Here is a 25,644-nt window from a genome sequence, read left to right on the forward strand (position 1 = left end):
ATTCCACTGTTAATGGAGTTAATCGTATGGTCACTTGGGAATAAGCCATTTGCACTGAATTCAAAAATTAAAATTTGCCATGTGGAAATAAGCAAACATTTCCAGTACCCACTTCCACCAAGTAATTTACAACCCTTTCCAAAGTTAAATTAACAACATAACCAACAAAGCCACAATTTTCTTTGCTTTTGGCTCTGCAAGGTTAATGTGACATGTTTCCAAAGCTCTAAAGCACTTGGGAGCAGGTACAGGATAGTGCTGGAGCAACACCAGAGAAGGCAAGAGCCACGAGCAGCCCAGCACCTCTGTGTTAGCTCCAAGGCAGCCAGAAAGGAGCAGGGTGTGGGTCAGGAATGTTGATACCCAGCTTGGGGCACCTATTGTCAAAATGAAGCTTGGTGCAGAGAGCAGAATATCCAAGCTCCACAAAGGTGACACCCAGGGCATCTCATCTTTGGGCACAACCACCAGCAGCAAGGCTTCCACTCAAGGTAAAAGGCACCAATAACAGAGTTTGCCACCCATTACTCAGTCATGCATGAAGTGCAGCATCTGAAAAATGTTGCTGCATTCTGGAAACACACTGCTCTTACTTGATATTGCTGTATAAGCATCAAACTATTTTGTTTTAAAAGCCATGGTAAATTTATGAATGAAACTGTGCAAGAGGGATTTAATGAGAGATCCATAGCAAGTGTTCAGTGGTCTGGATGTTGCCTGCCACCAGGGTAGCATGAAATCATTTGATAATTAGACCATGGCCATGCAGGATTAGCATACCTTAAAAATATAGGGCTGCATTATTTTTATTTATATAACAGATGGATATTTTAAAAGGTCATGCATTTTTTAATGAATGCAACATCACGCCAGTGTTGACAGAAGATTTGGAAGTGCTACAATATGGCCAAATCTAAAGCCTAAAAATGATACCTTCCCTTCCCCCTGTGTTCCAGTCTTGGAGCCAACAAAAAAATGTGCAAATGCTGTCAATTTCCTTCCAGAGATCAGCTTAAATACAGCATTTATAGGGCACTAGCTTATATTAACTTTCATTTCATGTCAATTACAGGTAGTGACAAGACTTTCATTATTAGAGCTACCTGGAGGCCTCACACATCTCCTTTAGCTTTATGACACATGAATAAGATTAGGAGAGAAATTTCTATTACATCCGGTAATCCAGCACAAGAGCTGCACTCAAGCCCACTGCCATCAGTAACCACAGAACAAGTCAGTTTTCCTTCATTGTCAAGGGAGGGACTTTTTTCCCACCTCTAATCTGAAAATCCCAAGAGGCTCCCTTAGGTACTGACTCCCCCTTTCCCCTGTGCAACAATGATAATTGGGCTTGCCAGTCCAATCTGAAGAGAAAAACTCTTAAATGTTTTCAGTAAAAACATAATCCCTAATCTCCTTTCTACTAGTTTTCCAGAGCAGAAATGAAAAGGATGAGAGTCAGAATCTAAAATGTTGGTATTTCAACTAAATACTTGAAAATAAAGAAGCTGCCAGAAAATCATTTGCAACATTTTAGGGATTTTAACCAAACATGGTGGTTTTTTTGGGTTGTTGTTTTTTTTTTTTCATTCAAAGTTGTCTTAAGTAGACACAATAAGCATTTGTTTATATTTCCTAGAGAAGTTTCACTATATTCTGAAGAATCACATTACCTTAATATCTTGGAAGCCAAAAGCTTGGAAAGCAAGATCACAAATCACCCGCAGATCTCAAGCCAGTACCTGTGCAATGAAAAGTCTACAAAACAAAAAAAATGTTGAAATTCACTCACCTTATGCATCTTTTCCAGCTAATAGAAGACATTGTCATGGAAATAAACACATGACAACTTTGCAAATTCAGCTGTGCTTTTCCATTTTGAAAGGTTTGGCTGATGATGGTGTCTGTCTTCAGCTCTAGAAATATAGGGATAGTTTTATAGCTGTTATACAAAGTAAGAATTCTTGGAAACATACAGGAAACACCAAACAAGACAGAGGACACTCAACTTCATGCAAATCAAATATTACCATTAATCACCTCATATGAGGTTGTCAGATAAGATATGCCATAATCACTATCAGAGTAGCTGATTTTTGAGATATCTTGAGATATCTTTTGAGATATCTGTTGAGATATCCTTAACCATTAAAGGTGAGTTTAATTCCAACTAATTTTAACAGTCCAAAAGCAAATTACCTAACCATATTTTTCCATCTGGGTTCTCTCCACAGTGAAAAGGAAAGATGGCACATAAACCACCATATTAATCTTGGACACTTATTTTAGGATGGGTTGAGTCACTCTCTGGATGCAGCTCTCTTTGGGGATGGATGAAGTCTGGACACCTGAGTTAATTCAGATATCTGTGTTAGAAAGAGCTGATGGGAGGTGACATGATCAAAGCCTTGGTCAGAAGTCCATGCAGAAAGCCGATCTGAGGGGATGGCAGTCTGTCAGGTACTATTTCTAAAGAGGTTAGATGTCTTCATCACACTGAGAGGGGATTTTTCCAAAAAATCACCATCTGCATAGCAGCTGTTACCTCATTTTAATTATTCATAGCTAGCCACTTGTACAGGGGAGAGAGATGGTGGTGTGGGCAGAGACAAGAGTGAGGACAAAAAATTTTTTGAATGATTTTGGTCTGACTTCATGGGCTGCATACTTGAGAGCTGTCTGAGGGGGTGTAAGTTATTTAACTTGTGACTAATAGTTCACATTAAACTGCAGCCCAGTAAATGCCAATATCTCAGATTAATTTACCAAACCACCAGGCAGCCCTATCACTAATTAGAGGAAGCATTACTCAAGAGGCCATTATCCTGAGTCCAGATCATGTACTAATAACCCCAGAGAGTGAGCATTTAGAAAACACAATTGATATCATTGTATTTCTTCTTAAAGGTCTTTCTCAAGGGCCAACATCCATAATATTCAAGAGTACAGCTGCGAAATCTCATCCTTTCCTGTGAATCAAGGCTGGGTAAGCTTGCTCGAGGTAATGCAAAAAATGGTTTTTTAAATGAGATGAAAATGGGCAATCAGCACTGTACAACCAACCAATGTTTCCATACACAAATACGAAACATTTTATTCAAAGATGGAAAACCAACTAGCATTAGGAAGGAATCTAGGTTTTAATTCCTAGATTTAATGAAACAAAAGCCTGTGATGTTTCCCTCCCAACATTAGGAATCTGTTTTGTGAAGAAACTCCATGTGTGCAAACACATGTGAGGAGACCAGGGTTTTTGGGGTGGGATAAAGTTCTGAGACTTTCAAAGAAATGTTAAGAAGCCTCAGTTTCAAGCAGGTCAGTTTCAAGCAGATGATTTAATAAAAAGAAAATTAAATTGGTTGAGGACTCAGTCATAGTTACAGCCCAAGTACCTCCAGCATGGAAGGGCCAGATGAAACCCACATGGAGGTCTCTTTGGCTTCCAAAAATGTGGAAGTACAAATAAGGCACATCTTTCTCCAGCTGTGCTGCTTTGTGCAGATGCAGTGTAAGGTAAATCAAGGTAAGGGCCTGGGTGGCTTTGAACAAACACAGGCAGGCTGAGGACATGTGAAGGAATTTAACACGGAGGCAGGATTAAAGTAGCTTTCCAAGCTACACCAGAGGCAGTTTGAATCTTTCCCCTTGTTTATCCCAGCATAAGCCTAAAGTCTGCAAAAGCAGAAGCAGGGTCTTAGCACAATGTTTATTATTTTACTGCTGAAGTAGCAGCAGCAGCGTTTGGTTATGGTTACCAGACACACTACTGTCAGCTTTCTGCTCTCTGCCTGCACTAACTTTTCAACCAAGAGCTGAAAGTTTGGATCTCAAATGCTTCTCAGAGTTACTGCCTTGAGCTGATAGAAACAATGACCTCTCTGCTCAAGTGGAAAGAGGAGGGAACCACACTATAGCAGAGGGAAAAATGCTGGGCTGGTCTAACTCCTCCTCTAGTTCTGTCCCTTATGCTGGTGTTTGGCACTTCACACAACTATCATTTCAGCTGAGAGCAAAAGAAATGTCTCTTAATTCCAGCCCCCTAGGATGGCATCTCCCAGCTGGTAAACTAAGGAAGGTTGAACTTCTCCTTGGAAAATGCCAAAGCATAAATTTTAAGCACCGGGTGTCAAGAATTTAACTCAGCTCAATCCCTTATAAACAGCATTTTCCCCCCCTGGATTTCCAAACGATGGACTTCTCCCAAATTCTGTCCCTTACTGTTATTTAGAAGACAGCTTTGAAAAAGGAACATCATCTGCAAAGTGAGCAGGGACTGCACAAACAGCAGGTAGAGCTTAAAGACACATTTGGCCCTAGGTACTGAAGGATGATCACCACTACACAACAATTATTCAAAATACAGTCCACACAGTGCAAACTGAAGAAAAAATTAGAAAAAATTATGGAATGTGCAGAAATTCACATTCTTTTCCTCCTGTTTTTCCAGGACAAACAGTCTGACAGTGTCAGAGTAGTGTTGCTACAGTTTGATGAAGAAGTGCTTTCCAATTTTTGTTTTGAACAAAATGGCACAGATGAATTTTGCGTTTCTGAGGCTGAAAGTGAACTGTGATGAAATCAGAAAAATATGTAGATTTTTTTAAATCCATGAGCAGGTTTTCCTCCATGATGTACTACTTGTACTATCAGTAAAGCCTAAAATTACCCATGTGCACCACTTAAGAAAAATATTAGTAAGTATAGTGTATTTCATCACATTTCATCAGTAAGCTGCTCTAGCAATGATAGCAAAATTAATTGTAACAAAATAAGACTTCCTGTTGTTTATTAGATATTGTAAGAATGAAATGTACAGTATACAAAATTAATATCAAAAATGTTCACATGATTGATTTTAACAATGCATTTTTCTTTGGATTTACTGCAGACAAGGAGCTTCCAAAGAGGGGTGCTGAGATCTATTTACTATTATAGACCTCAAGTGTATCACTGTATGCTATCTACCATTTTAATCTACAAAACACAAGCTACTGAATTTTTGCTTAATCTCAGTGGCATTTGTTAAAGAAGAGCAGAATAATAACATCAGCTTAGAGAAGAAAAAAATCAGATCATTACAAAAAATTTAATTTTTCAAGTTCATAAAAAAATTGCTTTTGAAATTTCAAACCTTACAATTGTACATTTTGAATTTCAAGCACTTACCATAAGAAGCTGCATCTACTATACAGGTGACAAAGACTTTCAGTTTTGTTTTTCTTTGAGGCAGATACATATAATCCTCATTTTCTTTTTCCTAATGAACTTTCACATCTTTAAAATTAGCGTTAAACAATGTTCATTCTCCTAAAGAGACAATGTATGGTTCATTTCATAAGATGAAAGTTTTCATTTAAGTTATATCTATAAAAAGGAATATAAAATGGTTTTCATTTTTTAAATCTGTGTATTTTCAGTTTATGCCATATTGTTTAGCAGAAAGATAAAGTGACTAAAGGCTAATCTAGATAGCCTAAAGACAGCAGATTGTTCCATAAACACATGCCTGCCATAATGCTTTTCACTACAGTATAAAATACACTAGAAAAACTGAAATGATTCACAGGGAATGTTACATACGGTTATCAGTATGAATAATGTTTCCCTGACTAAAAAAAAAAATAAATCCTGCATTGAATCCTACATTTCTTATACATGCTCTACTTAGCAACAGGAATATGATTTAAACTGAAAATTATTCTCATGTTGTCCAAAGAATTTTTCTTAACAGACACTAAACATACTTGCACAATTACAATGCTTTCAAAACAGTAACCTGCTGCCAGGTAAATCATGGCAATGATGTAAAACTGGAATGGGGGCTTGACAAAGAGTGGATCAGCCTTCCAGAACAAAACAGATGGCGCTCTTTCTCTTTAGATGTCACTAATGTAAATCACCTTTTATGTTGGCACGTATCACAAGAACCCTTAAAACAATCCCTGTGAGTGAAAATGAAGACAAATCACAATACAAATGATGCAAAGCCACTTTTCAGAAATTTAAGAGAGTCCAAATGTACTTGTGGTCTTTTGCCGTATACTGGTGAAATTCAGTTATATTTTTAATAGATAAACTACTACAAAATTATGCTGTGAGCAGCTGGGCTTGCTGCTTTCTTTCTTTTTTTAAGACCATTGGCAAGAGCAATCTGTGGGCTCTTGGATGGAGTAGCTGACCCAGGTTGAGTTGCTGGTGCAGTACAACTGCACAGTCCTCCTCTGCAGCCCCAGCTCCCTGCAGCACTTGCAGAACCTGGCGTAGGTGTTGATGTTGTAGTTGTAAATGCTGGCAGAGGGGCACTTCCCGTCACACGAAACGATGTTCACCTGGCAACACACGGGCAGCCATTAACAATGGGAGCAGGGAGGACAGTTAGGGGCTCTCAAGGGATTATGAAGACATCAAGCACACAAATCCAATAGCAAAGCAGTGAGACACATGGATGCATTTCCTCTACCCCCTTATGAAATCCCACTATGTCTGGAAATAACCTCTGAAGTGCACTGCCCAGACAGGTCTCAACGTCAATATTACTGATGTTAATGATGACTTTTCTGTCAATTTCAGTAACAGATTTGCACTATTTTAACAAAGAAGCAATTTCAGTTTTGAATTTTAAAGTGTTCATAACAACCTTGGCTTGAACACAGCACCAAATGTTCTTTCCACAACTCCCTATGGCATTCATTTCAGTGATACACTGAAATGTATCTATACTGGGTATTTTTGCAATGTTGCTATAATGGGTATCAGCAAGGAGGAATAAAAGAACCAATCCTTTAGAAAGCCAAGGGGAATTACTCCTAATGATACCAAATGTGTAATATAGACTGTAAAACAAATAGGATTAAGAATCTGATAATTTTTTTTTTCAAACGTAATAGTCAGGATTTGTGTTTCTTTTCAGTGAAACACTGAGAATAAATTTCCTGGCTGCTCAAACAGCTTACTCTACTAAATGTACTCTTGGAGTCATTTTAGAGGCTACAGCTGTTTCCCTACTCTCTTTTATTACAGCTTTTCCAGGCGCTCTTACACATCTCACACGAGACATTTGTCTGCACTCTTGCTGCCGCTCTCAGCCTCACTGCTCAGCAGGACATGGTTGGTGTCCTCCAACACTAAATCCTTTGATAGACACACAGATAGTGCCTCATTCTTCCTTCACATTTCACAGTGTGCTCATGCTGCTGCCTAAAAAAAGCTTTCAGGACCCAGGATTCCTTTCTTCGTGAAGCTGGCATTTAAACACCGTCCCTGGGCAGATGAAAAATTACACACATCTGCAGTTGTTTTAGCTGTAGAATACCAGGGCAAAGTTCAGTTTTAATAGTTAATTTGCATAGAATAACTGCAGTATGGGGTGAAATAAGACTAAATTGGCATACATCTAAATGCACACAAAAAAAATTAACAGCCTCCTTTTTTATTATTGAGAAGATGACTGCTGAGAACAGCTCTGTGAAACACAGAAACCTCTGCCTCTGCGACAGAGACTGAGACAGTGGTCTTGTGGAACCTGAGTTCCCTTTCTTTCTTCTTTTTAATAGCTCAAAATTTTTCTCCTCTACTGAGAGAAGCCACTGTGGCTATCTACTTACCGGTGTGTTACTCCTGCAGTCGTTCTTGCGGATGGTCATCCTAACAGTCACCTTCTTACAGAATTTACCATCTTCCTTACCTGCAAAATGGGCATAGATTTAAAAATATCAGCTGAAATTTCTATAATCTCAGAGATAAGAACCCTCCTGACCATTTCATGGGTTCGAGAGACACAAAGAAGAAAATACCCAGTACATCACTGCACATACAAAACTTTGGTGAAGTAACATTAGCTACACATTGAATCACTTTAAAGATTATTTCATCCATTAAAGAATATCTTTTTATCTTTAGTAACAACTATAAAATGTTTATTCTTCCCTCAGAAGCCTTTTATGAGTAAGCCTACTGTTTTCAAAAATTTTTGTAAAATTCATCAAACTCTCTGTGGGAAGACTTGTTAATTATTCTAACTTGTTAATGATACCAAAATGGTATCATTATCAAAAGGTAAATTTGTTAATAAATTAAAGTGTATTTTCTATTAAACAAATTCCACAAACTTTAATAGCAGCACTCACGTTCCAGTGATGTAAACAAAATTTAAAATAAATATGTAACAAAATACATAACAGAACCTGATGAAGAACAGGGCTTCAGGGGGGCTTTACATTTCTGTATGTTTTTATTAAATCAAAGAACACCAGTGAAAATAATTAAACTTTTATTTTCATTAACATTATTTCCACAATTTTTTTCGTACAAGGCACATGGATCAAATAAAAGAGATCACAAGAAATCATGAAATTAAATGAGGAGTAAAATTAAACAAGGGAATGCTGAACATGGGAAGTAAAATAAAGATGTTCAGTGTAAAGTTCAGTTGCAAGAGAACAGGAAGAGCAGGATCTTCTGATGATTCTCTGTGCTGACAAAACCCACAGATTGCAGATCTGTAAGAGAATGAACAGCCCAGTCCATTAGAGGAGTTTGCACTGTTTCACACCAGATTTTACACACCATGATGCAGCCCCCAATGACTCTCCCCTTACAAAACTGCATTTTCTTTGAGCCAAGAAATCCAGAGATGTTGACAAAAGGGAAATATTAGCTCCAGAAAAGCAAGGGCAATAAAGGATTCATTGCTTTGAACAATACCCAGTATCCAATTGTGACACAATTTAATTACATCTTGATGCACAATGTCCAGTTCCTTACTCTAATCAATGTCAAGCTAGTAATATCACTTAGAAAAACAAATTTTAAATGTTGTCTGTTTGGAGATTTTTTGAGGTTTTTTGTTTGGGGCTTTTCTTGCCTTTTTTTTTTTTAATGATGTAAGCCTGGTACCCTTTCTAGACATAGCAAAGTTTCCTACAACATGAGAGAAAGGAGAGCAATAAATCTTCTTGGAAACAAATACAAACCTACAGACAAATGTCTCGCTACTGCTTGACTGTCACTGAATTATGTTTGCTTGGGGAAAAAGTATATTGAGAAACAAAAAAATAAATTGTTTTTAAAAAACCCAACTCACCGTTATTTTGCGTTTTTCACAGTTCTTTTCATGGTTCTTTCTTCTTTTACATTATACATGGCGTGTAGGGTGGAGAATTCAGTGCAGCTGTGACTATGACTTCATCCAGGCTATGGTGAAAGTACATCGTATCTCATACAAAATAAATGTATAATGTATTTCCATGCATGTATTCTCATATCCAATGCTTTTTTTAATGAGCTTTACAACATTTACATGAAGAACCTTAGAAAACATGGAAGCTTTTTATATATGTAATAATATAATGAGATTCTTTCACACCAACTGTATGGTTGAAAATCCTTGCTTGGTTTTTGGGTTGACTCATAACGCTGTGGTCACTTAAAGTGACAACAATATGAAAGAGAAATACAGATTTTGATTTAGTAGTGCTGGTGTAGTTTAATGCAGGATGTATCACTCAGCAGTGTACAAAATTACAGTCAACATAATTTCTCTTACAGAAATTTGGAGGGTTGTTTTCATGAAATAAATGCCAAAACAAGCATGTTGCAATTCAAAGAATTAACATGCTTTATGAAAAAGAACAAAGATAATCTCCAATTTTCATGGACTAAAGCACAGGCTTGCTGTTTTCAGTACATTGTCCTAACTATGGATGGGAAAACAATTACTTGCTTCTACGGTACACGGTACTGGAAACAAAAGTGTATGACACATCATCTGCAAAAATGTGGCTGACATAACAAGCTTTAACAAGCAAAGCAATTAGTCTCTATGTTCTAGTGCACTGTAAACATAATGGAATTAGTTTACCCTTTTAAACACAGCAATTTTACACATGCAGCAAGCTAAAGACTATGCAAGTGCTTACTACCAACAGTACATTGTTGGCTGACAACAATGCACCGCCCACACAGTGCAAAGTGAAAAACAAACCAGAATGGGAGCCACTCTGAACAACCATGAGCAGTTGTGCTACACTGCAGCTTTGGCAATAATTGGGTAACGAGAGGTCTGGTGCTCCTATCAGGGAGTACATTGTTGGAAATCAACAATGATGCTGTTTGGGTTGGTCCTACTTATTTCAGGAATAGGTACCTGTGTGACAGCCAGCATAGGCTGTAGGAGTGACTGGGCTAACAGGGAATGGGAGGAGCACTGACACTGAAGAACCTGGTGGGGAATATTGCACATTGAACAGAGCACGTGTTACAGAGGATTTCTGGTAGTATGAAAACATTTGGGAGTTACTAGATTTTGGAAAACAGAATTCAAGTATAAGATGTTTGTATATTACAGGATCACAGAATGGCTGAAGCCATGAGAGACCTCTGGAGGTCACCTGGTCCTGCTTCTCTGCTCAGGCAGGGAAGTACCAGCAGCTGAGTACCACATCCAGACATAACTCGCATTGTCAACCCCATGTGCAAACCAGGAAGGATCTGGTCTACCTTGGTATAACCAAGCCACTCTGGTATCCTGAGTTCAGTATGTCCTTTGGGGCTACAACAGAGAAATTGTGTAACTTCCTCTCTAGGTTTTGATGGAGCTCCTGGCTCTTCATTTTGAAGACCAATTAAAACTGAAAGTGAAAATCACAATTGTTTCTAATGGCAAAGCATTTCAAAAGAAAACAAAACACTGATAATCCTTCTCATAAAACATCTCCTACAATTACAACTGGCTGACTGCTCTCATGGCAGCTTGCTTGGAGTCAGAATGAACTACATGATTCACAGGGGTTCTGTGTTGTGCACAAACAGGTGTGAAATCAAAACTCTAGGAATGTACTTGCAAATGCATCTCAGAAGTCACTGGGTTCTTCAAGGGTTTAACTGTACCTTGTGAGGCATGCCCCAGGTTAACTTACTTTTGTCTTTAACAATTAAGGAGCATAGTTATAATCTTTCTCCAAGCATAACAGCAAGATGTTCTGCCCTGTTGAAAAGTAGCTCAATGCATGTTTAACTGTCTTGCTAATTTGTTCAGAAGCTGGTTTATTTGGCTGCTAGGGCATTGAAGGGCAATGTCTGATAATCAAAAACTGATCTCACTGTGCCTATGGAGAATTTGCCAGAGAAGTAGGTAGGACAAGTGCTTGAAACACAGATCCACCACAGGGAAAAATCAGGCAAAATCTTGGATATCATCATTCCCTTATGGTGCGAGCACAGAAAAAAAAAAAAAAACAACCATGATAAGTTTTGCACAGTTTCAATAAGATTTTTACTACAAAATGTAACCCAAGCCAGTAACACCAAAAGGTACCTCCCAGCTGGCAGCACATAACCCACTGCAGTGACTGTGCACATGGTACCATGTCAGGTATCACAGCTGTGCAAGCTCCATCCCTCCCAGCAGGAAATACCTGCACTTTTCTCCAGATCTCTTCCACACTTTCAGGTCACTCTTCCAGCCACTTATGCAAATTGAGTCAGATTTTTTGCAATTTTAAATATTATTATACTGCCCAGTGTAAAAATTTCCTTTTAAGTTTCTTCTAATAGTATCCAACTTCAGCCTAAGGCCTTCATGAGATCAACCAAAATGTTTCAGCTATGTACCAATGTGTTAAGAAAGAAAATTATTTCTATTTTCTTGATTTGTATTAAGACATAATATCTTTCAAACTTATTCTCTAGAGAATTTTTATTTTGTTTTTTTTTCTGTCAGACCATCTTTATCAACTCTCATAAATAATCAAGAAAAGGGGAATTTTAAAATTGTAGAATCTTTTAAAAGATACTGCCTTGAAGGTTTCTTAACTGTCTATTAATTACTATATTCATTAGTTACAAAATTAACTCACAAACCACATAGATCAATCTTCACTTCTACAAAATATGAAGATATTAATGTAGATGAAGCACTGTTTTAAGGTGCCTTCTCAAATACAGTACCTTTCATTTTACTTAATGCAGTACCTAAAACTTTGAGGAGTTTTACACAAGAACTACAAAATAGTTGAGGTAGGAATTTCAGTGAACTGACCAGCTGCAATCACTATCAGTGGAGTAAATGTTTTCATATTAAGGTGTTTTCTTTCGATTTAACTCTAAATTAACACTATTTTCTGTGTTATTTACATGAGTAAACCTGGGGAAAGCACAGACTTTCCAATGTGAATCAAGCTTTTATATGGGAAATAATCCACTTTATTCATAAGGTAACAGATCAGAGACTTGTGAGGCAGGAATTGTCAATAATCACTTACATGTTTTGCAGCATCCTTCTAAGAATGGCACAACATAGCCTCCAACCTGACCAAGAGAGAAAATAAAGAGGAAAAACTTGATTTTTTTCAAGCATTCATTCCCATGTATCTGCACTGTTAGAAATATTTCAGATAAAGCTCTGCATCATTGTTCAGGCAAATGCAACACTGGTGAATGGATAAAGGTTTGGCTGTACAACTGAGACAGTTCTGAGGAACCAGCCCACTGCTATTTGTGAGAACTACAGCCACTCAGTTCTTGCAGGACTGCTCCCTGCTTGTGAAACATCATCTACCCAAGAGAGGATCTTTCTATCCACATGTAAGTGTGGAACTGCAGAGAGCAGCAAGAGAATTCTCCCTGCCTCCATTCCCTGGCACTTAGTATAATCTCATTTTTCATATTCAAATAGAACATTTGTTCTTGCTCCAAAATTAGTTCATAAAACTTTATGTAGAAAAGATGCTCCTGATTTTCAGATAATCTTGCCTTTTTTCAATGTTTTTGATCATTATACTGAATCACATTGTTATACATTGAAAATGTTAGAAAGGGGAGGTCCAGCCCAGGAAAGCATCCAAGTTCAGACAGTTGTATGAAAAACAGTTTGTATTACAAGCCCCAATTAAAAATATATATATATATTTTCTAAGATTCGAAGAGGTGTGTCCAGCTGTGTAACTCAGCACCTGGTGGCACTGTAGTCTGGTGTGTGGTTATACCTTTTACCTTTAAATGTCTGGCAAAAAATACAGACACTACAAAAATTAATAATTTCTCCCTTCTTGGGGAAAAAACATCTTTTGTCAGAGTTCAATCTTTTCATGCAAACATAAATCACAGCTAGAATGCAAACAGTGGCTTGTACACTGACCTTCACACATTCAGTTTCATTAAAGGGTGGGCATCCTACTGCAGAGGACACCAGAACTGCTCCTATTGCTGTATTGGTGCATTCGTATCTGATGCAGCTGGAAATCCAAACAGCACCAGGCTGTAAAGAATTTTAAAACAGAAACTTTACTCAGCAAAAACAGTATTTTAAGTATTAATTTAAAAATTTCATTGAATGACATCTTGCTTGAATCAACAGTAATACAGCAAAATATAATTTAGATGCATATTCTATTTAAGTACTGCATTTGAAAGCCCAATTAAAAAATACATAATGTGAAGCAGGTTCTAAAATAATCAAGTTGATGGTAATTCTCTCACATATATCATAATCCTTTTATTTTTATTGCCAGTTATGTGGCTGACTTTCCAAGAAATTAATACTGTTTACATGCAAAACTATTCCTAGTATTTGGCCAAATAAAGCTCTGTACATTTTTTATAACAAGATATGTACAATATTTCATGATTTTTTGCTTACTTCTAAATATTTTGAGGTAATAAATATGCAAACTCACCTTAAAACTGGTAACTGTGCCATTGCTAAAAGTGTGGAGACAAGACATGTTCTTGCAGCTACCACAGCAAGTTGTTAAATCTTTTGGAGGCTGATAGACTTGGTTCTGCCAAAATCAAATAGATTACTCCTTGTGTGAAATCATCTTGCAGCTCAATGTTTTACTAATGTAACAGGCAGATTTTTTTCAGGCATTTGATTTTAGGGATATTTTAAAAATAACTTTCAAAATCACATAGCTTACATTGGCACTGCACACCCATGAGGCTTTTACAAAATACATTTAATCTTAATTGAAGGAAAAGGGAAGAGGTTCCAAATCTGAGAGAATTAGCTGGTCTTTCTACGACTTTCAAACGCAACAGCTTACTTCAAGAACCACTTAAATATTTTTACACATTAGCCATTAATTAATAATAAAATCAGAAAAAAAAATCTGCATAATATTCCCATAGTAATGTATTATATTTTGTAAAAAGACAATTAACATTTGCTTATTTTATAAAGCTGTTTTCACTGCATTTAGAATTCTTCTTCTATTCATAATTATTCCCTTTCTGATTCTTATTCAGCCAGTGTCTCCCAGGAATTTGTACCAGTTTGCACATAAAGCAGCTGAAGCTCTGCAGGGATGCAAGGAGGAAGCATGCCATTAATCCAAGGATGCATTCACTATGTACTTGAATTTGTGTAAGATTTATGCAGCAGAGAAAATAGTGGAGGGAAGGAGACTTTTCAAACTTCCATCAGAATTGTTGTAGCACATCATTAGATGGAAATATACTAATTACTCTTTCGAACTTGCTCTAAGTGACTCTCATCTGCTCAACAAAACCCATCACAAAGTAATTCAGGCCACCAGACACAACAGACAGGTCTGAAGTTCTGAATTCCTTACAGCTTTGCACTTGACAGCGCAGTCTATGGAAGATGTGTTTATTCTGTAGTATTTAGTGGAGGGATCAACCACATTTGTACAATAGGAAATATGGCAAATGCCATCTGCACTGTGCTCCACGATCCTCTGCCCAGGAAGCAGCACACCTCTCTCATTACTCAAGCAAACTTTGTCTCTCACTGCAAGAAAACACAAACAGCATTCTCAGGACAATCAGCCTGGCATCAAAACTCCACTAAAACATTTCAAACAGTAAAACAGGAATGGAAAAAGCTACTCTACGTGTTTCAGAATTAGGGGCCACATTTTCAAACAAATCATTAATAGTAATTTAATGTTTTGCTGCAGTCACCAAATCTTTTCAAATATAGCCATGCATGAAAATTAAATATATAATATTCTATTAGCCGCACCCAAGTGACAGTGCAGGCTTCTTCAACTCTTTTATTTTGTAAGACTACTTCAGGATAAGAAATGTACCTGAGAAATGTCTAATTACAGAGGACACAGAGGAAAATTAACACTATTTGTGAATTAAGTAAATTAATCCTGTCCTCTTCAGTGCCATGTTCAAAGTGAATTCCTGATTTTTAATTCCTAATTTCCCTTAGCACTTGAAAGGCTAATTCTTTGAATTAAATTATTTTCTGACTTACCACATTTATACTTCACACAGTTACAGACATTTTCTGTACTGTTCTGAAACAGTTCATCTATCTGAAGTTTCTGCCCCTACGGGTATAAAAACGGGGGAAAAAAATTATACATGAAACAACAGTGGGTTTTCTTTTTATATGATCTTTCTCTTTTAAACAACTTTCCTGCAGAATTTAGATAGCAGTATCTCTCTGCTTAGTCAGCAGAGTGCATGATGTATGTTAACATATTCACCATAACAAATAATATTAACTGCGATGCTTGAAAGCATTTAGTTCAACACATTAAACCCAAAATTTTATCCTGACTTTTCTATTCTGTGTGCATGAAAGCAGTCCTACTCTACCAATATATTGGGGCAGAATATGGTAATAGAAAGCTCTGGAAATATCAGGGCTGATAGCCATTTCAGAGCTTTATTCATATGGTAACAGATCAAATGAATAAAGCTCTGGAAATATCAGTGCTGTAGAGTCATTTTATTCTGCAAGGTATTTAGACTTAGGTGGCTTCTTGAAACTGTTACTGTTTAAAAATTACTCTAAAGTAATTACTAAAAAAAGAGGTGATGCTGTGCCATTTCATATTTCACAGATAAAACCATTATTCAGATACTGATAAAGAGATTTATTAAGAAACTATTAAAAGAATAGTGACAAGAAACATTTCATACCAGTTTGCACTGTGGTTTGGGGATTGTTTCACATGCACATTCTGAAACAAAATACAACATCAGAAACAGTAGGTTAGCAATTTATACACCACTTGCTTACAACAGAGCAACAGAGAGAATAAAAATTCCAGGTATAAAAGTCAGCAAATTCAATACAGTAACTCTTACAACACTTTCAAGATCGTAAATAACCGAGTTTGGACAGACAAATTCTACAGGATGGAGGAAAAGCAAAACAGGCAGATTAGGAAGTTCTGCAGCATGAAATGACTGTTCTGTATCATCTGTTCACGAGCAGCACAGAATGGTGTAGCTGTCTGAAACCAAGGGGCCAAAGCTGCTGTCACCCCTCATTGTCTAAGGCAGGTTTAGTGAAAATCAGTGATTTTACCACACGTGCGGAAGGGGCAGCACTTCTCCGGGCTCCACACCTCCACCAGAGACATGCCCAGCATGCACCTGAATTCAGGACAACGATGTGTTTCACACACTGAAATCAAAGCAAAGAAAGAACAATAAACACAATGTTGCCATTTTTAGGTGAGTGGAAATATTAATCAAGATGCAGTAAATGACTTACAATAAATACATTTAGATAAGATCTTAATTTACAAGACTAATAGTAAAAATTTGACTGTTAGATATCGATTGATAGCAGTATGGAGTACAAAATACTCTAGACAAGTATTTAAATAATTTTAAATATCTACAATTTAAGGTCTGGAACTACTCACTTCTAGTTTCAGGCCTCAAATTTTGGAAATTTAAAATTATTAAAATCTGGATATTTCATGATACAGATACTAGAAAATGCTTTACACACATGAAGTTTTAAAAGTAAAGATTATTTGTTCAGGACTACAGATGATAACTTGCTTATACAGCAAGTGGAGCTGTATCTCTAATCCACCACTTTGACACTGAACATCCACACCACAACATTTCCCATGTTCTCTGTTATTTAAAATATTAAAATCAGGTCAAACTTACTGCACTGATATGTAGGGCAACACCTGTCAGTAGTGTTGCCATCCACAATGAGAACTTCTCCTTCTTGACATTTGGGAATTTGATCCGAGCAAGCCCCACATGCTGGAGAAAACAATCGTTTACATCTAAAACATTGGAAGAAATTTTACTACTGCCTAGAAAATTTCCTGTAAGTTTGTCCCAGACTCACATAAAAGAGAGCAAGGGTGGTCTGCATTCACTGCTTATAGACAAAAGGATAATTTTCAGTGCAGCTTGCCCCTCTCTCCTTTGTTCCCTGCTATAACAGGGAACAGCAAACATGATTTTCCCTCCTTCTCCTGTTATGAAAAATTTTGCTAGGTCTTCTCTCCTGCTGTTGTTTTTTTCAGGAATCTTCAATCCTCAATAAAACATATCTCCCATGATCCCAGTATTATCCTCCCACCTGAACACACGTGACAACCACAACAGGGACTGTTCAATATGTACACTGCAAAGACTCATTTTATCAAAAAAGACTCAAAAGGGGACTCTGCAGACAGTGAGAAGAGCCAAATGCTGCCCATTGCTAACATGATCAAAGCAATCTGATTACTGTAAAGAACAGAATTTTAATTCGTATTTCCAATTAACACTCAATTTTTGCATGTGGAAGGTTCTTTCCTTCCCAGATATCTGCTCAAAAACAAAATAAACTCAACAGCACCTCATTATCAGATTATTATCAAGCAGAAAACAACTGCATGGTAAGACTGGCATACTAATGGCAAAAGTACAATTTTATTATTGAATTATTTAATTAAAGGCTAAACCCCAAAAGTATAAATAAATAATAATAAATAAATAATAATAAATACACATAATACTCTAATATGGGATATTTATCATCAATTAAGATGGGCCATAGCTGAGACAGCAGAGTACAGGGAATAAAAGCCTATACAACTTCAGTCTTCTTTCAGATAAAATATTTGTGTATCTAGATCACACTGCATATGGACAATCTCAAAAGCCCTGTATTCCTTCATCCACCACAACTCCTTTACTTGACCAAGGAATACTACTCAGTTGCACAAAGCTGTTTTGTGACTCTTGATGGTTGTTGGCACTTTTAGAAAATAAATTTAAATAATTTTAGGTTGTTTGCATATTTTAGAAAATTAATGCCATCTTTTAACCACTTTCAAGCCTTACTAAGTTGGGAGACCTAAACTACAAGGAATCTTAATTGGCAAGATAATAACAGACATAATTGCATATGCAAAACCACACTCAATCTCGACTCTCAACTAGTCAGGCTGCTGTACCACATATATAGGAAATGCAGCAGGTATTCTCCACCCGAGAAGCAATTAGTGTTTGATCATCTTGACAGCTCGGCATCTGCTCCAATGGCTTGCATTTTTCTGGATCACATTCTGAAAAAAAGGGCAACATATATTCCTTCAGATGAAGCTCAGCATTCCTCCTGTGTTATGCTACATCCCAAGGAAAGGCAGTGTGGAGTACAGAGGTACGACAAGCTGCTTTAGAAAAGCTTTTACCTTGTATCCCAAGATCTTGCCTGATCATTTAACACAAGACTGCACCTGCTCAAACTGAGGCACAGACCAACCCCGAGCTACAGACAAAAGTGAATTTTGTAAATGGCCATACTAGCAATGGTATCTACACTACCCTTACCCTTCTGAGTCGATCTATTTAGTTCACTGAATGTCTTTTACAGAGTGCACGTCTTCATCTTTCAAAAGAAACCTACCACAAACATAGCTGGGACAACAGGATTCTTCTCTGTAGTAGGTGACCAACTTCTCCAAGCTGCTACACTCAGGGATTAGGAGTTCACAGAGACTCTGATTACAAACTGTCACATAAAGGAAAAAAAAGAGAACAAGCATCTTCTAAACTATGCATTTATAAATTGAGTGGAGCTGTGGCTAGCAGTATTTGCAGTTAAATACCCCAAAACTCCAAATTATAGGCATACGAAAAACACAATGGAGCAAAAAAATTCCCATGAGACAGGATTCAGAAGTGCTCATCATTTGCAACACTCTTCATGGAGGCAATGTTAAACTAGAGCTGAGTCCTTGCAAGAATTAAAAAACCAAACCTCCTCTGGAAATCTCACTGCAGCACTACACCAGCTGGTCAAAACATGAAAATTGCTTGCAGTTTCTTTTTGAAACTTTCTAAGCCAAGCAAGAATTAAGTGAAAAAAAAATTTCCATCAATTTTTACTGCTCACTTTATAAATTAGATAAACAATCATTGATTTCTTGTTCCTCAGAATTATCCAGATCATTTGTTTGTATTTGAATATTAAAAATAAAACAGTTATCTCTAAATTTGATGGAAACACAATTCATATTCAAATAAACACAGCGCTATTTCAGTCCTCCTATCCTCTACCTCTACCTCAAAACCTACTGGATATTGAGCCAAGTATCTTCTACAGTTTTCTACATCATCTGTAAATTCAAACCGAAGTAGTTTTTATTTTGTTTGAAAGTAGCATGTGTAACAGGAAAGCAAACCTCAGAGAAAGGACAACTGCATATTCCAGTATATGCAGTATTCACAACCATGAAGGAATACTTACTACAGATCTTCTGAGGACAGCATGTCTGATCATCAGGAACAAGCAAGGCCACTTCTGCAAATCGCTGACACTCCAAATTGTGGATCTCTGAACAGTTGTGCTCCACTGGAATTATGGTCTCAGTGTCAACACACGTTTGCATACAGCATCCGCTCAAAGAAGTTCTCCAGATCTCACCCACGGCATGAGGTGCTCCTGAGCTGTCTGTACAGGCTAGATCAGGACAACAGAAAACAGAGGTAATTCCTTTTAAATTCCCATCTATTTCACCATTTTTTCCATCGTGGATGTGGATCTATGAAGCACAAAAATCCCACAGTTTTAAAGGCTTGATTATGTCCATCACCCCACAAAAAAAAAATGAATGAGGACAGTCTGTGACTGAGTTTATATAGGAAAGCAAGACACTCAACACCTTCCAGAAGATCCAGACCTCCAATTTGTTTTGTGTCTCCACTGCAAGTCACGTAAAATGCCAATCCAATCCTTCATTTTTAAAGTAACGATCCGAAAAGAAGTTACTTTTGTATTTCACAAATGTCAAAACTATTATTAATTTACAGTGCTTTAGTAGTATGATTTATCATAAACTGAACCTTTAAGGTTCATGTTGTTAGGGAGAAGAACTGGTCCATTATTTGGTGTGGTGAGGCAGAATTGCAATGAAAATAAACATGAATGCTGGCAGGACACATATGTATTATTCAAAATATGCAATTAACTGCTGCTGCATGTCATTTGAATGAGTATCAAAAGGTTGGACCCTTGGCAAAGGGCTTGGGTGAAAAGGAGGCCAAGACTAACACGATTACAATAATTGAATACAATTGTGTATCCTTGTGTGTATCACAAGGACATCCCCTGCTTGCTCACTGCACAGTTAATGTTTACTGGAGATCTAGAATCCTCAAATGAATGACATATTCAGAGCTCACACAACACCAAACCAGACTCAACTTAAGAATAAGGAAGTGTCTGACCAACTTGCAGATAATAAAGAAGAAAATCACATCCAAATATACCACATTTTTCTTCAGGAATACAGACAGCAGTATGGGTCCGGTGAAGGAGGGTCCCTCCAGCACAGACGCAGCCTTCTGTCAGCACTGAGCAGGAGCCTGAGTCCAGAGGAGCCACCTCTTTATTCTCACAACTCTCTGGAACCTCACAGGCAGCTATGCAAGGCTGGTAGGAGAAGTTTTCAGAGCAGGGGAAGGCTAGGAAGGAAATAAATAAATCAGACATTGTTCAAGTTGTAATTCCATGAGGTAACACCTAAGAGAACACATTATTGTCTTCTTGTCAACTTCCTGTGCTCGTCAGTTGAGTTGGATCTACCAGCCTGAAGCACCAACACAGACCAGTTACCTACATAACAAATTAAAACATAAGGAATCTGCAAGCACTTCTACTTTTCTTCTTGTAATAACATTTTCATCAAGCTTCAGTTTGCATTTTGGCAGCAGAGTTGCAAACCATGCAACAGTGCTGACACAAAATAATTCAAACTTCAAAACCATTTTCAAATACTATACAGATCAGTCAGAGTGCTCTGAATGAGTAATATGAATAACTTGCAGTGGCCAAAGAAAATGCATCATTGTGGTATAAAAATAAGTGTCAATGTGTCTCTTCACAATGGATCGAATACATATTTACAGCTATATTTTGTAAGACTCCTTTTAACAGTTATTGCTAATAAAATCCATAAAAACTGAAAATTAAAAAAAATTGGCTCAAAACCACAGACCTTCTTATGTTATCACTGAAGGGGGCTTTTCCTAAGTGATCATGGACAGCACAAAGAGATGCTGTGATCCAGCTACAGATCCTATTTGGCCTTACATTTTAGTGTTGCTGTGGGAAAATTCTGCTGCCAGGATGCCCTAAGATCTCAGGTTTTATTCCTAACACTCCATCTAACCTCAAAGGTGTTTCATTTCCCTAATCCCATCTCCAAAGGCACAGCTTTCTGCAGCAGCATCAAAGTACGTGAAGACTCAAGAAGCACTGGTATCTTCAACTTATAGCAATTCTTAAATTACTCAAATTTTGTCTAAAAACAGAGGTGGGCATACATGCAGAATACTTACGGCAGTAATCAGAGCTCCTCCACTCTATGCAAATATTGAATTTGTTGCACATTGCCACATAGGCAGCTAGTGAAACACATGGATTTTGAATGTACTCAGTGTCTCGAGCCCATATATCACAGAATTGCTCAGGTGGAATCTAACAAAGGAAAAAACAGAGATGGCACATTCATAGAGGCTATGCTAGGTAGGAAAGCCTGACCTTTAAAAATATCCACTACAAAGAAGGCAAGAGTTCTTGGTTCATGGTAAACTTCCATTAGTGTACAAGGATAATCTAATAATATTTTAAAGTAAGACTTCCTGAACATTGACATGATTATACTCCTTGATTTCATCTCTTGCATGTGCCAAGGTAAGAGGTAATACAGTTTTTCTAGTAGAAGGCACAATTACTTTGTTCCTTTTTACCTCTACATTTTTACCTACTTTTGGTCTCCTCTTCATCAAAATCAGCTATATACAAAGGTCAAATGATAAATGGACTCATATGACCACAAATGATTTATTTGCACACCAGGAGTTTGCTATTTGCTTTAGGCTTGCTTTCAAGGGTCCGTTCTGCCCTCTCACATCTCCAAGTTGGAACTCTGTCTCTAGAGCCTTTGAGAATGCAGGTTCTCAGATTTCCTATTGCAATTCTGGACTTGTTAAATTACTGAAGGCTTAAGGATTCATTAAATCCTGGAACTATTTTCTCTTACATTTTTCTACATCTTACTGATGCAGGTGAATGACCTGTGACTGGTTTATGAATTATGTTGTATTTCAAAACTAACAGAGGTGAAATTTTGAAAGTTGTTTATTGCAACTCTTCTACCAAGCTGCCATACTCTTCAATTACTTTTACCTTGCAACTCTAAGCACACACAAAAATATACGTCTCATTCAACAGATATGGTTACACGTAGCCTCACATTAGTGAAATTACCATGTATATAAAATTATATCTTGAACTGCAGCTCTCTCAAAACATAAGCTTTGAAATAGTTAACATACATAAGGGTGACAGCTGCTGAAGGTCTGGTTCAACACCATTCTTAAGCACTCTGAGCAGTCCATGACTGAGCAATTAGTTTCCTGATGCCTGTCTTCTCCGACATACTTTAACGTGTCTGGCACTTGCCAGCTGTCTATAAAAGTCGAGGGTGAACGGCTTTGGCTTAAAAATGTCCTGTTGGGAAGCATCAAGTCATTTTCCAAGCTTCTATCACAAAACCCTATGAATTACCAGAAGAGAAAAAAAAAGCAGCTTAACACATGTGAAATATGTTGAAGTGGTATATTCAAAAAAGTAAACATCTTTTCAAAATCTTATACAACATGACAGTATCACAACCTACAACAGATGTAAGAGATCTTTGTTAGGATCAAAATACACAAAATTCAGAAAAAAGAAGGAAAGCAAAAGTAAAGATGCATCTCTGAACGGAAATCTACTGCACATCAAAGAGCTGCTCAGAAAGCCCAGCTAAGAAACTGGAAGTTTGCTCCTAACCTGCACAAACACTAAACAAAAATGCATTTTAAAAAAGGTTGCAAAGCACCTCCACGTACAGCAACAAGTTAAATTTGTAAATGTTATCAGAAAAGGGAACAACCATAAAATGTCAGGATGCCTATGTGATACCAGAAGGCAGCATCATATTTTTCTTTCTGTTTTAACTAAAGTAGTAAGAAATTTTGAAACACTTTGGAACAAAAGGAGCAATTTAAAATGGGCGGTGACCACGGTCAGCAAAGAACATTCAAGTATTGCAGTAGTCTCCTCAGAATATCCTTTAAAAACCAGTAGATAGAAAAAAAGAATGATTCTTTCTTCCCAACCAGTTTCTAAGACTCTTGTATAAGGCTTCTAGCGTGTTTTCTTCTGTTGTCTCCACAACATTCTTTATCTGCTCAAAAAAGTATTTGTGGATTCCACCCATTTCTAAAGAACTTGTCTGTTTTACCATTTTTAGCAATTCCTGATGACAGTGATACAGCAACAGGCATTCAGAGAGTAAAACAGCTTTCCAAACTGTGTCTGATTGAATCTTTTGAGTCTGTATTTGCAACACAGACAGGAAGTACAAGATGGCTCTGAAAGACTTCAAAGGATTGCTGTCATGTCAGGGACATCTTTTCTCACTTGTCTTACACATTGACAAGGAGATTTAAAACAGTTTTAAAACTAAAACTCCACATTTTTCTTGGCAGGATTCCGTTGCAACTAGAATTGACGTGCTTTAAATCTTTTTCACCAGTTTTGCTATAGAAATGTCCATGTTCTCCTCCCACATCCCTCATCTCCCACCCCCCATCCTCTTCAACAGCTGCCACATTTGCCCAATCCTTGCACTTTAAAAGACACTGTTGTTTCTGGATCCTTCCAAAGGATGCTTGCGCTACAAACCTGTATGGTCTTTTCAATTTTAGCATTTTCATGAAGCTGGGAAATCAAGACCTACCAATACGGCAGTTCAGCTAAAAGATGAGAGTATGCTGCTGAGAAAATATGCTGCTAGTATTTGCACTAACACAGAGAGCACAGAAAGGAGTTTAGGCTGGACTAATTCACTCTGAAAAGATGCAGTACAACGAACTCATTTGAGGAAGGCTCTGGAAGTGGCACCAGGCAGCACTGTGCAGGCAGACTTATGCAGAGAACCTCCCAGTCAGAGGTGAACACCAGAAATACACAGCACATTCCCTGAAGAAGTTGTACTTGCAACACCATCTGCAGGAGTGTGTTGTCATCTAGTCAAAGTGCCTGGTAAACCAGGAACATAATGTTCCCAATCCTCCCTACCACAGTAAGCAAACAGATAAAGGCAAAAGAGATTCTCTGGATAACTTGAATCAGGATTATTATAAATATCCACTGTATTTATTGTCTTTTTTCTTTTTATCTAATTACAATACCAATTAGCCAAAAAGAGTAAGAACAATACTGAAAACAAAAGTTAGGGCAAATGAGAGATAGCAATCAAATTTCAAAATGGCGTAAACTGAAACTCTCTTTGTGAGAAGCACATTTCTGTCAGCAGGACTGGAAACTGGACTGAGCTATTCCTGGTATTTGATACTGAGCTACAGGCATTTGCCCTTTCTGAAACTGGAAAGATATCCACTGTAATTATATGATCTCCTTAATCCTGATTTCCAGCTTCAATTTACAGCATAAATTTACAGATGCAGCTACCAAAGCGGGGATTTATATCAGCAAATACATGCTTGCAAAAGCTGTAATACCACCAGCTTATTCAAGGCTGTACTTTTTAGAAAAAGAAATAAAGCAGGAGAACACAGACCTAACCGTGCAGGCCTAACAGAGCAGTGCACATAACAGTCCTAACAGTGCAACAGTGTTAAGAAATTCCCTCTAAAGTATTTTCTCCAGCAGTTAAACTAGTATTAGTTCTCTGAAGTTTACATTTAATGGGAATTCTGACCTTTAGAAACTGAAAATAGCACATACCACTTCCTATCAGATGGCTATAAAACCCTAAATCTGTAAATGACCATATTGGAAATCGTGGACTTAGACCTGTGTTGGTAACTGCAATCATGCCTGTGGTTCACACAGCTTACAAACAGAAGCAGCACTGTGGGCAAAGAGTGATGAGAGGAATAAACACAAATATAATTTCAACAATAAATAAAATTAGTAATAGATTAATTCTAACAGTATCTTAAAATTTACAGTGATCTGCAATACATTTCTGGGACAGACCCTGCAATAAATAATTTTTATAATTAGGAAAATGTGTCTCCCCAGCAAAGCATCTGAAAGCCTTTATTTCTTGCACTGCTCTATACTTACCACATAGTCCCAAAGCTCTTGGTTCTCTGGTACTGTTCAACTCAATAATCATGACACCTGTGTTGTGAAACCACTGAATTCTGATTTTCGTTGGGGTCTCAACTGCATACTTGAAGCCTGAATCTTCAACTTTGTATCCATATTTTCTAACAGTAGGCCAAGCAGATCTTGAATTTACTGTTATCTAAACGACACATAGAAGAGAGTTTAATGGTCTGGAAGAAGAACTAAGGCCAGATTTTTCACAGCTTAGCAATCTAAGTCCTAAGTAG

At 37.4% G+C, this 25,644-nt stretch overlaps 1 protein-coding gene across 1 annotated transcript in view; it reads right to left on the reverse strand.

Moving 5' to 3' along the window:
* Positions 1–4,769: 4,769 nt before the first annotated feature.
* The window catches only part of OTOG (otogelin), a 93,308-nt gene continuing 72,433 nt past the window's right edge, over positions 4,770–25,644 (reverse strand). Inside the window, exons 39-55 of the mRNA XM_064425307.1 lie at positions 25,373–25,556; positions 22,567–22,787; positions 21,568–21,706; positions 20,497–20,691; positions 19,475–19,687; positions 18,632–18,736; positions 18,180–18,290; positions 16,891–16,992; positions 16,292–16,390; positions 15,901–15,941; positions 15,227–15,302; positions 14,571–14,749; positions 13,674–13,778; positions 13,136–13,255; positions 12,261–12,306; positions 7,605–7,684; positions 4,770–6,329 (exon numbers count right to left, since the gene is read on the reverse strand). Coding sequence (XP_064281377.1) covers positions 6,129–6,329; positions 7,605–7,684; positions 12,261–12,306; positions 13,136–13,255; positions 13,674–13,778; positions 14,571–14,749; positions 15,227–15,302; positions 15,901–15,941; positions 16,292–16,390; positions 16,891–16,992; positions 18,180–18,290; positions 18,632–18,736; positions 19,475–19,687; positions 20,497–20,691; positions 21,568–21,706; positions 22,567–22,787; positions 25,373–25,556 — 2,217 coding nt within the window. The 3' untranslated portion in view covers positions 4,770–6,128. The remainder of the gene's footprint in view (positions 6,330–7,604; positions 7,685–12,260; positions 12,307–13,135; positions 13,256–13,673; positions 13,779–14,570; positions 14,750–15,226; positions 15,303–15,900; positions 15,942–16,291; positions 16,391–16,890; positions 16,993–18,179; positions 18,291–18,631; positions 18,737–19,474; positions 19,688–20,496; positions 20,692–21,567; positions 21,707–22,566; positions 22,788–25,372; positions 25,557–25,644) is intronic.

The sequence above is a fragment of the Passer domesticus genome, chromosome 6, assembly GCF_036417665.1.
Source record: "Passer domesticus isolate bPasDom1 chromosome 6, bPasDom1.hap1, whole genome shotgun sequence".
In the NCBI taxonomy this organism is placed as follows: Eukaryota; Metazoa; Chordata; class Aves; order Passeriformes; family Passeridae; genus Passer; species Passer domesticus.